This window comes from Poecilia formosa, unplaced genomic scaffold (genome assembly GCF_000485575.1).
Source record: "Poecilia formosa unplaced genomic scaffold, Poecilia_formosa-5.1.2 Scaffold234, whole genome shotgun sequence".
NCBI lineage: Eukaryota > Metazoa > Chordata > Actinopteri > Cyprinodontiformes > Poeciliidae > Poecilia > Poecilia formosa.
The window spans coordinates 23,153-37,170 of NW_006800173.1; the positions used below are offsets into that span (position 1 = coordinate 23,153).

Below are 14,018 nucleotides of genomic sequence, written 5' to 3' on the forward strand. Positions count from 1 at the left end.
CAAGCCTGTAATTGCAGAGAAAAGTGTTTTGATTATTTTTTTTGTAATGCTTGGAGAACACTGGATACATACAGTTAAGCCCAAAATAACACATACCACTGGCAGATTTCAAATTTAAATTATTTCCATTTAACCAAGAAATTGGTTTCTGACAGGTAATGACAGGCATCTCTCAAAAAATAATAAAATAATGTAAAAGGTATCAATTAAGAAAAAGTACATATTTCTGATAATATATATATATATATATATATATATATATTAATCCACAAAATGACATTTACATTTACTTTTCCCCTATTAATAATTATTAGAACAATCTTCATTGTCATTTCAGCAAACTGATGCTTGTTATAATTCCTGAGCAGCCTTTGGGATGTTTTCACTGATATTTCAATGATGTATCTTGATGGTTGGAAGCCCTCCTGTCCATCAAACTAATCTTTATCTGTCTCAATAGATATTTTGGATTCAAGCCAGGACTGACAATATTTGGCTGAAGTTCAAGGCAGCTTTCCAAGAAAGTGAGACAAGTTTGAATCCCCCACAGTGGTGTTAAAAACATGGATAATAGAAAGTAAAGTGAGAAAATGACGAAATAAGTTTTCCATGTGTAGGAGATATAGAATGAGAAGCTGTTACATAAAGTTGTGGTCCTTTTCCACAAATGCTACTATTTCACAATTTCAATTAAATCCTATCTGTCAGGAGTATGAACACACATTTGGACTTAACTGTATGCATGCCATACTTTTCATGTTTTTTTTTTTTTTTTTTGTAAAAGAATTTCAACCTACTTCACAACTACTAATTAAATACTATGTGTAGATGATCAAAGTGGTGAAAATATTCAAAAGACACCTCACAAGAAGATTTAAAACTGTAATTTCACAGCAAAAACAGTTCACTGCTACTTTTGTACAATCTGTACAGATCGACCAAACGTTTGAAGTGAAGCATGAAATAAGAAACTAGTTGACTGATGTGGATAAAATGTTTGTCCAGTTCTGAATGAGAGACTTTATTGTTGATTTTTAAGGGTACTTTGCTAATAACTGTAAACTAAAAGAATAAGATATACAAACAAATGACTTTGAAACCTGTAAATCTGAAGGCCAGTACAGCAGTTCTGTCCATTTACATGAGCTCTGATTGATTAAAAGGAGGATCTCCTTAAGAGTCTGCAGAATCTCTAACGAGCCCACTCAGCACTGTTTATCGAGCAGTAAACCTGGAGTCTGCCGGTGCATGTGTTTCTGTGCTTTGGCTCCGTTTGTGTGTGTGCCTGCACTTTCTAATCTGCAAATAGGACAATTATCAAAGATCAGCTCAAGTGTAAAGACACAAATGAGAAACCACAGCTGTTCTCCTTCTTTATGGATTAAAACATGTTTATTTACACAACCCCACTGTATTTAAAGAACTTAGAGCATAACAATCAGGTCTAGCTTTCTCTCCTGTAGCTCTGTTGTGACACCGTGTACATGTTAAAAATGTGTTTACACATTCTCATACCTAAAACATCTGATAAAATGTCCAGACCTGGAACGTCTTCTTTACTCACTTGGCTCAGAGAATGAATACCATCTCCTAAAGAACAGACAAAGCACTTTGGCAAGACCTGGACAATCTGAAGACTTTTGTGGACATTTTTGGACATTTAATCAGTCTAAAAGGGGAAAGAGATTTGTCTTTATTACTTTTTGATGACACAGTAACAAATTAGGAATTAGGCAACATCTAGCAAATTACATATCTGTGTAATTTTAAGATTTGTTTCATCAACCGTTCAGTGTAATTCAGTGCAGTAAAAGGACACTTAGTCATACCTTTGCTCTTTGTAGATATCAGTACCAGATAAATACAACTTGTGCACTGCACTGATTCTTCATTCAGTTATTTGCTGTTCGTTAACATATATATTTTTTTAAATTAGGTCTCATTGTTTCATTTTAAACAGAAAGACCCAGCATCCTATCTGTGTACTGCATTTTTTGTTACAGATCAGAACTGATCCACCTTCACATGTGATGTTGGAAAGATTCAAATGAAAGGTCAAGAGGTTCAGTACTTTCTGGTCTCTCTGCAGTAAACAAATTGGACATATTACATCGCTGCTTCCTGTCACGGCTACTGTGACAAAGAGCTTTAAAAAAGGTCCAGATGTCGCACCTCGCCCCCTCGAAGTTCATCGTATTCGAGGTGTTTCTGAAATTGGCTGCTGGTCGGGAACAATCTGACTCTGAAAAAGAGGCTGGAGAAACAAGCCCAGGGTGCCCACTACACACACTATGACAAAGATCCACAGGAACATACGATCCACCACCATGGCCACATACTTCCAGTCTTCTATTACCTGCAAAAAGAAAGAACTTTTCAGAGTTGTTTGTATTTGTCGATTAGTCTGTTTACAATGTGCCGCTCATAAAAAAGTAATGATCAAATAGAAAAAAACACTTTAATACAGATTGTAATGTGATTATATTAAAGTAGTTTTAGGTCACAGCAAGAGAAAGTAACCAAACATAGAAAGCATTACAAAAGATTATTGAGTATCTAGCCATGAGCCATCGAAGGCTGGGATGTTGTGTTTTGACCTTAAATGGGCTTGTCTTGCTTTAAAATCCCTTCAGTCTGAATGAATTGAAACAAATCTACAAAGAACCTACCATAACTACAATATGTATTTCGATTTCTAAACAGAGGCATTGAAAAGCCATTAATTATTGTGTTTACTGAAATCCACCATAGAAAATTCCTGGCGGTTCCATGATGTACCATGTTACTCAGGGCCACTGCCTTATTTTATCTTTTGAAAGATATAAAGAGCAACTGTCAGCAATGGTTTTCCATACATTGGCCACTCTCTTGTTTTGAGATTACTAGTTTTCAACAACAAATCCCAATCAGAACAAATTCAAAACAGACTGAACAGTACAAACCTGTTGTTTATTTTAGGAAATTAAAATGTGAAACTATTTATTAACCCAGTTTACACAGGACTAAATGATGTTTAGTATTAATGTGTATACGTACACTTTGATCATCATCGTCACTCATCATGTGCTCAGCCACAAAGCGCACCCCGTTCATTGCCTCCTGTACATCAGTAGCCCAGTCGGGATTGCTTCTTTGGTGGAGATCTTGGGTGGAATTGAAGCCACTCATAAGGTAATCACCAGACTGTATGGGCTCCATCCTGTTGGTGTAGCTGTGTCCCATCGGAGAAGCAACATTTTTGTGTCCTGGGGTAGAGAAGGCAGAGTCAGAGGACAGCAAGGCAGATGTAGAAAAGGTGAAACCTGCATTGGGGGCAACTGGGTAACCCAGACCCATAATAGCTCTCCTGGCCCTTAGGCAGCGCTGCTGACGCAGTCTCTGACGGGCCGAGTAGTTCTGAGGTCGTTTCATGAAGAGTAAAGCAGGTAGTTTCACGAGGAATATCAGCTTGACCCAGGCAGGCATTGTATGGGTGCTTGGAGAGCGATGGTGCACATTGAGCACACAAACACTGGTTATAATGGAGAAAGTCACGAGCACCATGGTGAACATCAGGTACTTGCCAATTAGGGGTACATCCAGTGACGTTGGAGGAACAATCTTTGAGATTAAAAGAAGGAACACAGTGAGAGCCAAGAGGACAGAAATACAAAGTGTCATCTTCTCTCCACAGTCAGAAGGCAAGTAGAAGACCAGAATGGCCAATGAAGTGATCAGAACGCATGGGATGATGAGGTTTATGGTGTAGAACAGAGGCTTCCTCTTGATGATAAAGTCATACGTGAGATCCACATAAGTAGGATCCAGAGGGTTGACAGTCCGCCTGCCTGGTAATGCCAAGATGTCCCATTCTCCACTGGGTGTAAAGTCATCCATACTGGCAACCTCAGACTTCAAGATCAGGTCAATTTCTGTGTGGTCATAGGTCCAGGAGCGAAACTTGAGGGTGCAGTTCTGCTGGTCAAAGGGGAAATGCTTGACTTCAATCTTACAGGCGCTTTTATATATGGCTGGAGGAAGCCAGTTGATGCTGCCGTTGAAAAGAACAATGACGTTGGTGAAGACAGTCACCTCGTAGGTTCCATCAGCGCTGTGGTGTTGAAAAACAGAGATGACAAAAACAATTAACACATCTTGGAAATTGGCAGTCGACACACTGTAATCAGCGTAAGTACAAGGTGAATGCCACCCAAACTGTAGCGTTCAGATAGTTATTTCAACACTATTCTGAGAAACGGAAATGCTGCTCTTTCTTTAGCTACAGAGGTTTTAATTAGGCAGCCAAATAGAGTGGAAAATGGCTTCAGAATGAGGATGAAAAAATTTCTTTATGTAAGACTTTTTAAATATTCTAGATTAACCTGGATGTTTTACAGTGTTCCAGTCCAGAAATCAAGACATTCAATTACGCACATTTTGACCTTTTTTTTTAACCAAAAATGGTAACACAAGCAATTTCTTGGAAACAACACAACAAAGCTTACTTGTTGTACAGGACGATATCAGGGAGCCAGACGTGTCTGGAGGGAATACGAATCTTGTCGATACCTTCGTACTTTGAAGGGTCCCATGACAACCTGTAATCAACCCAGTGCTGGAGAGACAGACGGATCTGGTCGGCTCACAATGCACTTCCATAATATCAAAATCATTTGTAATTACATGCCTCATTATTACTGCTATATTGTTTGAAGCTATTTTACAGAAGCAATTTGTTCCACGTTGAGGGAGAAATAATGGCCATGGTTCAAGTTTAAAGGGAAGGGCATTTGCTAAGGTAGAAGGTTACATATAAACATGATGCAGTGCTCCATAAACGTACCTGAGTGAGCCAAACATTTGTGGTCATGATCTGTTCTCTTTCATTCTGGAAAGGTAAAATAAGGCAGCAATTATCTTTCTTGCAGGTTTAAGGGACAAGCACAATAACTGATCTAAGAATAAAATCAAATGTTTCCTCCGACCTATAGTGTGAACCCGAGGATTATCCTGATTAGCTTCACATTTTTGCAAAGTTTTCCCGATGTTTAAATGATGCAATGATTAGTAGTGTCTTTTTAAATGGATCTTCCTTTAAGTAGAAAGTATTGTAAATTATCTAATCTATTTATAAAGTGTCTGAGAATAGGAGCCAAGAAGTAAAATGAAAAATTGAAACATATAGAGTCTATATGTTTCAATTTTTCATATTATAGACCATTTCCCTGCCCATCATGCCACTAAAATATGCACTATGAATAAAAGGCTTCCACATAGCAATTATCCAAAAGGAGTGAAATGGAAGCTCATAAAGTGAGGGTGTGAATGAGCTTCCTCTCTTGATCTGCAGCTGAGAGCAGTCTTTATTGTAAATCAGAAAGGAGCCTTGGCTAAACAAGTTTATTGTCCCCCTTAATCCAGTGTGCTGAAGTTTCAATCTAGACATGACACGGGCAGAGATTACAGCTTACTAGATCTATTTTCTACTTCCTCCATTTGTTTAAAGCTGCATCCTTGAGGCTGTCATGTAATTAACTACTACTGAAAAGCTTTGCAGTTCCTCAGTGGTCTAGATCACCTCTTTCTTCCATCCTGGGGTTTGTGTCATATTTACCTATTTGTATCTGCAGCACAGTAGCTTTTCTACATCCATATACGTAAGAAAAGCGCACAAATAAACAGATGCAAATCTGTATTGTTTATGGGTTTGCTGCCTTACCACGCTGATAAGCTGTGCAAGGGACACTTGCAGCTTTACTGTGACTCTCTCTGTCCTGTTGATGGCTGGTCGAATGAGTGGATTGTAGCGATCCTTTCCTAGCAGCCAGTTCATCAAACGTTCCTCTGAGTCAGCACTTCTGCTACCTGGTAACACAACGGTGTTTGTCAAAAATCTTTATGGGACAGCTGGGGTTGCGCATGCAAAAATTCAGCTTCAGTAAAAAATGTTAGTGTTCATATTCTTATCAGCTCTAATCTGAACGTCAGTAAATTAAAACATTATTAATAAATGTAAAAAGTAAAACTCATATGTTTTATTAATTTTCTTCAACATATGTTTATTTCTGTTCATTTATCACTAATAGATTTGTCTAATTTCAACATACAGATATGTTATGTTTGGTATCCTCCTATTACAGCAAGAGTTATTATCAAGAATTTATTATTTCAAGCTTTGACAGTGTGACAAGTCCAAGTCCTTTAGGATTTTTTAAATCTCACAGGGTCTGCTGGGTTTCATTGCCTTCAAAACCAAGGATGAAACTGCTGACTTGATGGCTTACCACCAGACTTTCATTGACAACTTCCTCAAGGTGAATCAGGAGCTTAAAGACATTGCTGCAGTAGCTGGCAATTAACAAAGTGCTATTTACCTGCATACTAATAGAAAGAATAGTAGGGAATAAATGTCATTGTAAGAGATGCCCTGCCAGCTTAAGAGGATGGTGTAGTAAAACACATAAAGAGTGTGGGGGAGACTCACAGGACTTGGACTGCAGGTGGAGTGAAAGTTTTATATTTTTTGTCTCATGAAAACCGCAAATGTCGGTATTTATATTTATGTAATAAGACACATAAAGTAGTGGAATGAGAAGGGAGTCTCCATAGAATTTATAGATAAAAAGTAGCAAAATGCAGAGAAGACATTTAGCCACATTTACTCAGATACTGCCAAATTAAATCCAGTGAAACCAACTGACATTATTTTTTCTACTTAGTAAACAGGCAAACACAATTGTTCCAACATTAAATGCAATTGTTCTATAAAAGCCTCAGAGGTTTGTTAGAAAAAATTGTTGATAGAGCAACATTGCAAAGACCAAAAAGCACAGGAACTGAGGATAAAGTTGTGCAAAAATTGAAAGTGTGGTTGATTATAACACAGTATTCCAGGATTTGAACATTTCACACAGCACTGGTTCATCCATCAAATCTGTCAAACTACAAATATATCAAGACTTGGTCATTCACCTAAGCACAGTCAAGACAAGGAGAGCATTGATCAGAGAAGCAGTCAAGGTTCTCATGGTAACTCTGGAGGGGCTGTAGAGATCCACAACTCAAATAGGAGAATCTTTTGGCAAGTCTTGTTCTCCACATATCTGACCTTTATGGAAAACGTTTTTTTCTCATTGTTGTGAGAAGGATATGAGAAGTCCAATAAGAAGTCAAAGTCCTACCCCATTTAATTTTCCAGCAGAAGGAAAAATAAAAGATATTCTATTGTATTATCTAAAGTTAGATGCTTATAACAAACACACAATGCCCAATAAAGGAGACAAATGCAAATTTATCTTTAGGAATCTTCATCTCACTATGTAAAACTGTGGGGTTTTTTTGGAACCTCCTCATGGTAAGACTCAAACTGTGTGTCATTATCACCCCTTGGACTCCTGTTGCTTCATAGGGTGTGGTGCAGCGACGCTCAGGTCTCCCACAGGTCCGTGGATGCTGACAGGTTTGTGCTATTGTCAGTCACTTGACACGGAGGTTCCACCCAATGGGCCTTCCAAGGCAATAGTCAACAGATGGTGTGTTGTCAAAGCTCCTGGAAAACTGAGTCAAACAAGCTGTTCCTTTCCCAGAGGTGAAAGCCGTTTGCCAAACAACCAGGCTGTCGCTGATCGGCTGCTGCAAACAGATTCAGACACTTGCCTATGTGTGGAAAAGCTGAAAATGGGAACTCGAACAAGCCGCTCGTGACTACTGCATTGACATTACACTGATTGAGAGGGAGGTCAGGCGTGTTAATATAATGCCAGGGTAAGCCATTTTGGAACTGAGAAGGTCATTCTAAACAACTTTCTGAAAACCCATCATTTCCTGAAATGCTACACACTTAGAGAAGTGAGGTAAAAAACAATGTGTGAAAATGATGCAAAAAAGATTAATCTTTTTTTTTATCGTTATTTGGCTCTCCTATAATCTAGTTATAATATTAGATCAAATGATTAGTTAATTTATCTTTCCCACCATATTCTTCTCCCTTAACTCTATTCCTTAGGAGAGTATATATTTATTTCCATGACACATAGTAGGACTCCTGCACAAAAATTATTACACAGTCTTTAAGTATCCTACAACCTTGTTTTATTCTAAGCATTCAAACTGTTTTGTTTAAATAGGTCAAATTCTAAAGAACAGAAAAACAAGCATCTAGTGCAGGATATTTTGACAAGTGTCAGATTACGTTTGAACTATTTGCTTTGTTCACCCCAATGTTTGCATAAAAAGTGGAATCATAAGTTTTGCTACATGTGTCCCATTTACTGTATGTTGATTTCCCTCCTTTTTCGTAATCAAAGTAAAAATCAAATATTTAATAATTTTTAAATATCAGGAATATTTATGATCTTGCTTATAAACTCAGCCATCCAGTCGTTGCAAAGGCAACTTTTGATGTTATCTTGCAGGAAAACTCCTATTATAAAATAAAGCTTAGGAACATCATCTTCACAGTTTTAGACAAAATGAAAGACATGCTTACAGTGAATCAAAGTCAAAACGAAGTAAGCGAGGATGAAGAGCGTCCGAGCCATGTTGACGGCACCATCTGGTCCCAGGGAGGTTGTCGATGATGAAGCCCCGCAGCTGCGCTTCTTAGCGCTCCTGTCCTCGGACATACCGGACTGTGCGCGCTTTACGGGTCGGTAACTTCACTAGTTCGGCGCCAATACTTGTTTGTCCCCACATGGCCTTCTGCTTACACAGCCTCCCACTGTGTGAAATTCACCGAGGCTCCGCTAACCTGTCGGGACTCTTGAGCTCCGCTCCCGTGCAGCAGCAGCCTGTCCCGGCGTTCTGCTGACTCTGTTCCCTGCAGGTCCTGTGCAAGTTTACACCAGCGCAGCAGCTATGGAGAATGGCCAGTATTGGCTATGTACTTAAAGCATCTGTTTACCTCATTTAAAAAAAGGCATGGATTATTTTTAAAGTATATTTTATAAATCATTACATAAATATATTTGTTTAGACTTGCCGGTGCATCTAAAGTTAGAATATCATCAATTTGTTTTACATATTTCAGTACTTTAAGTCGAATTAAAGCACTGACTGTGAACAGACTGTGGACTTGTCATCATAGAAATATAATGAATAGTGATATTTCAAGAGTTTATATTTTTTTAAATTTGATGATTATCACTTACTGCTATAATTTCAAGTAAAAGTGAAGATCCACAGAGGTTAGAACATTAGACCAATTTAAAAATATATATGCTTTGTATAAAATGTTATGCTATGGCCCACATAGTGATTGTGAAGACAGCAGAAAGTGACTGACACCTTCCACACAGAGGGTAAGCCACAAAAAGTCATCACTGACAAGAGCTGGATATTTACAGCTCCTAAAATATCAATGGAACGTTAAGTGGAAGGAAACATGGACAACCACAGCTCTGAGTGGTTTGTGAAACAGAGGCTGTTGAAAAATTAGCGGGACGGGGAGGGGGGGGAGAGGGGTCTCATAAAGTGTGGACGGCAGTCAGATCTGGTGCTTAAAGAATCTCCAGCCCAGAGCATGGCCGAAAACTGCTGGATTATTTGTGCTGAGCTACTACTAATCTTCCTAGAACTAAGAAGAGACAAATTACTGGACTGTTGATAGTGAGTCCAAGTTTCCTTTTTTACTTTTAATTTGGAAATCTTGGTCTAAAGGAAAGGAAAGCCCAAAAGCAAAGTTCATTAAGAAAAACTTGAAATGTATTAACTTGTGCATGAGTCTCACTTTTTCAGATTACTTAAATAAATGTACTTATATGCACTGACCACGCAACCTGACTGCATAGAAGGGAAATTCAAAACAAACTCTTCAATTTAACCAACATAGTAACTAAGAGTTTGCTTACATTTGTCATGATCCACAAATAAAAATCAAAAGCAAGCACAAAAACTGACATGGTAAAAACCTTAAAGACAATGATAAATATTCATTCCTTTGGGGTATATGCATATGTGATTTCAAACTTTTTAAAGATAAAAATCTAAGAAGTGTGGTGTGCCTTCACACACTTCTTCCATATGTTTTTGGAGTATAGAACAGGTTTTCTTCCTGGATGGCCATTTCCATGTGGATCTCTGTGAAGATTGTGTTTTCAGGGTGGCGTGATGTGAGAAATGATGGATTCAAGGGTTGTAAATACTTTTGGAAGCCACCCTAGATTCATTATGTTTATAATCAGCCACCATGATCAGCATGTTCCTTTCCAGCCATCATTTACGCACCAGGATTATTCCACTCATTGTCAGTCACTTGTTCTGTCACGTCTTTTGTAATGTAAGGATCTAAATGCTTAAGGGAGGCAGAATAATGTGCAGAAGTGCCATTTAATGAAATAACAGACAGTAAGATAACAATATCCAACATACAGTTGGTTATGTGGGAGTCCTGACAGGGGAGAGAGCAGCTTGTTAACAGGAATACCGCAGACAACAAATGTTTTTACAGATTTATTAGAATTGGCCGGATGTATAGATGTCACAATTGGACTCAGTTTTTCTCCAACTAGCCAGCACAAGTTGGCAGTTTTGGTGTGACTTCAGATCATTTGCAGACCCCAGGCTGCATCAAGGAGCACGATAAATATTTCTCTGCTCCTGCAACGTGAGATTTAGTGAAGTGAGGTCCAGTTGGACCGGCAGCAGTGCAATCTTAGCATAGCAGATTTACAGTCACCAACCTGCTCAAAGTGTCATTATACAGACCAGTAAAGGACCTGTGTCAGGCATGAAGAGTAGGCACAGGGAGTCTCCTTTGGTTATAAATTTGAACACCAATCCAGACCTCTGCTCTGGATTGTTGTAAGCAGATCAATAGAGGCTGATTTTGTATGGACTCTGTTATTCTCATCAGGCAGAAGTAAACAAGGCCCAAGAATACGCTGCTTTATTCATTACATTGTATGTGTAGAAAATTGCAATGATAGCAAGACTCCTCAATGAGCCAAACGACTATTCATTTCGCAAATGGCTGCCTTCTTCATTAGATCAGTGGTGACAATTTACAGAGACACATAATCACAGACTGTGAACTTGTCATCATATTCAACAGAGTAAGTGACATCTGCACTTTTATAAAAGTCAAAAATGAGGACAAAGCCACTGAAAGTAAAAAGTTTAATTCAAGGATTGAAGTAAGCATATCTGAGTAAACAGCAAACTAAAGAAATTATCTGCATAAATCTGTAAAACAATATTTCAGCTGTCTGCTTACAAGTCAGATGTTAGTGATTAATGTCAGCAAATCAGAAGTGCATGGTTGTCTTTAAAATAACCACTGATGCACAATGTTGTGACCCTTGTCCTGATGATAATAACCATCCCTTCCTCCAGAGTTACAACAGTCATGAATACTGTGAGCATCTGCAGGAGCCAAATAATGGAAAACAGGGCGGATATGGTGGCATGTCGATAGATGGCTACAGTGTCTGTGTGTGCAACAATTTGCTGTACGCCTGGAAAGCGTGAAGGAAGAGACACGGCTAATCAAAGAAGTGCTGCTGTTGCAGTACCATGTTGCCCCACTGCAATACTGCCCTATAAGGGATATATATCAAGCAGGCAGTTCATTACCTGAAGTGCTTGGCTCCTGCCCCACAGTCTCAAGCTCATGTGAAGATATTGATCTCTTACCATCCTGTCACCTGCATGAAGATCAGCTCATCTCTGTGGTTCATGGAGAATATTGGAAAGAAGTTTTTGACTTGTTTTTTTTTGTTTTGTTCTGTTTGTGTGTTCATTTGGAAAGACTAAGAAGAAGCAGAACATTTTACAATCTTTTTAAATTAAAACTGAACGCATAGAAATGTGCTGTGTTGGGATTCCTTGACCTTTTCAGATTTACATACAAGTTATACAACCACAACATTCAATACATTTTATTTAGATTTAATTCCTTTCCTAGGATTGCTTCATCCCAGTGGATAACAGAAAGCTTCTAGTCCTCAATTTGTATTGGATGACCTGGCCTTTTGAGGCCAGGTCATCCAAATGTCAGGAGGCCATTTGACCTGGCCTCCTGACATGTCACCATAAGTCATAAGTAATATGCACAATTCATTGCTCTATCAATGACTGAAATCTACGCTGGTTTTGACACAACAAACTATAGGCCCAAAGAATCTCACTACCACAACCTGTGACAGTTGAGAGATGGTGTGTTTTCTGTTTTTTAAGCAAGAGTTGTCTAATTGAGTCATAAAGTTCTGTTTTACTCTAATATATTTTCATAGACAATGCAGCAGACTCCAGAGAAAATCACAATTTCTCTTTTTGGAAAGCAGTGCCTTTCCTGCAAGACCAGAAAATATGTTAAAAATAACATGAAAAATATGACGGAAACTGAGGGATCTCAAAAGTTAATCATTCCAAAATCAAAATAAATGTAAAAACAGATGATAAGCAAAGTCCTTGACATCTATCAGCCTAATGCTCTGGGAGTCAAACGCACCACAGAGAGAGTGATTATCCACAAAATGTTGAAAAGTTGTGAAACTTACCAGGAGTGTCTGGCCTACCAAAACTTCTCCAAAAGTGTATGAACAATTCATCCGAAGGAGTGGCATAATCATCATGCAACATGAATAATCTTGTCCAGGTTCAAAGTGTCTAAGTATGTTGGAATTTTAAAGTGGAATACATTAAAGATTCTTAAGGTAACACAAATTAGGTAAAATCACCCTTTAGTCATTTCCCAAATCAACTGGAAGCCAACTTCAGACGGACAGTTATGAATGCCGCCACATTTAGAGGATGGAACTGACGTTTCCTTCTGTGGGTCCCACTCCATTTAGGATGCTGCTCAGAGAGCGCATACTACCAAAGATTTCAATCACAATGCAAAGCAGCATCTGTATCTCCCCATATTTTAGACCAAACATGAAGGAAAACTTGACCAACTCCTGTTAGCCACTGCACTTTCTCCTACTGGTGCATTTCATTTCACAGCAACGCTGTGATCTGGAATTTATTGCAAAGGCAAGTTTGTCTGAAACTAATTACATATGTTTTTGAAATCATTTCCAACAAATAAGCATGAAAAGGAAAACAGATGACTTATACAAATACTTGACTTCAATTGCAAGAAGTCCTAAAAGGGGTGCAGGTTTTAGTGTTTTTATATTTTTTAATGTTTTTTTTTCAAACTCTCTTTCTCTTCCTTACTGTTTATTCAATGTCACATGCTGTTTTTTTATTATGTAAAGCACTTTGAATTGTCTTGCTGCTGAAATGTGCTATACAAATAAAATTTGATTGATTGATTGATTGATGTGGAACAAGTTGTTTTATTTTAACAATCAAATTACCTACTAAGAGTTATACTTTTGTAGTTTTTTGATTATGCACATCATCACTCATAAACACACTATATTTAACTGTGCTGAACCCATCCAAGTTTTTAGAAAGTTTACACTATTTGTGGTAACATTTATGCTCAAAATTAAACCACAAACTTGAATGCCACTGGATATTTTTACTCTGAAGTATTGCCCATCAGTAAGTCATAAATAAAAGGCAATTCCACCAAGAGCTAAGTCACAATTTGGACTGAGGCCTCATGCTGCTGCTGCATAACTTGACTTTAAAGTTTACTAATATTTCTGCAGTGGAAGCTCTTTGATGGTTCTGGGTGTGCCAGTCACTGCACTTGCTGACTTGCTGGATTTCCCTGTTCTGCATTTCTACTCTACATCAACCTCTTCCTCACAAAGCCTATATGGCAGCTGAAACACATTATCATTCTGTGCTGTATAATGTTGTGTACCTGGAGATGAAATTTAGTGCACAATGCATCCATTTACTAATTTGACTTTAATCAAGGGAAGTTAACTTATGACTTTGTTGATAAAAGCTTCTTGTAAAACTGTCTTCATGACTCTGCTGTTGTAAAAGACTGCTGTGTCTTGCCAGGTGTTTATACCTTTTAAATAGGTTCAGATTAAATTTTGCAATTTTACTACAAACTACAGCATTTGGATTTTATGAGATGGACCACCATAATGTGGATCATAATGTTGAAGTGAAAAATAAATAATAGTGTT

At 38.1% G+C, this 14,018-nt stretch overlaps 1 protein-coding gene across 2 annotated transcripts; it reads right to left on the reverse strand.

Moving 5' to 3' along the window:
* Positions 1-869: 869 nt before the first annotated feature.
* On the reverse strand, positions 870-8,803 carry chrnb4 (cholinergic receptor, nicotinic, beta 4 (neuronal)). Of its 2 annotated transcripts, XM_016680129.1 has the most exons (7): positions 8,468-8,803; positions 5,699-5,844; positions 4,823-4,867; positions 4,485-4,594; positions 3,333-4,090; positions 3,037-3,245; positions 870-2,356 (listed from the first exon to the last, which is right to left on the reverse strand). In XM_016680129.1, exons 1-7 carry the CDS (start codon positions 8,601-8,603, stop codon positions 2,189-2,191), a joined length of 1,572 nt encoding a protein of 523 aa, XP_016535615.1. In that variant the 5' UTR covers positions 8,604-8,803; the 3' UTR covers positions 870-2,188. The 2 variants fall into 2 exon arrangements, with proteins under 2 accessions (XP_016535615.1, XP_016535614.1); XM_016680128.1 differs by having other exon boundaries at positions 3,037-4,090.
* Positions 8,804-14,018: the final 5,215 nt, after the last annotated feature.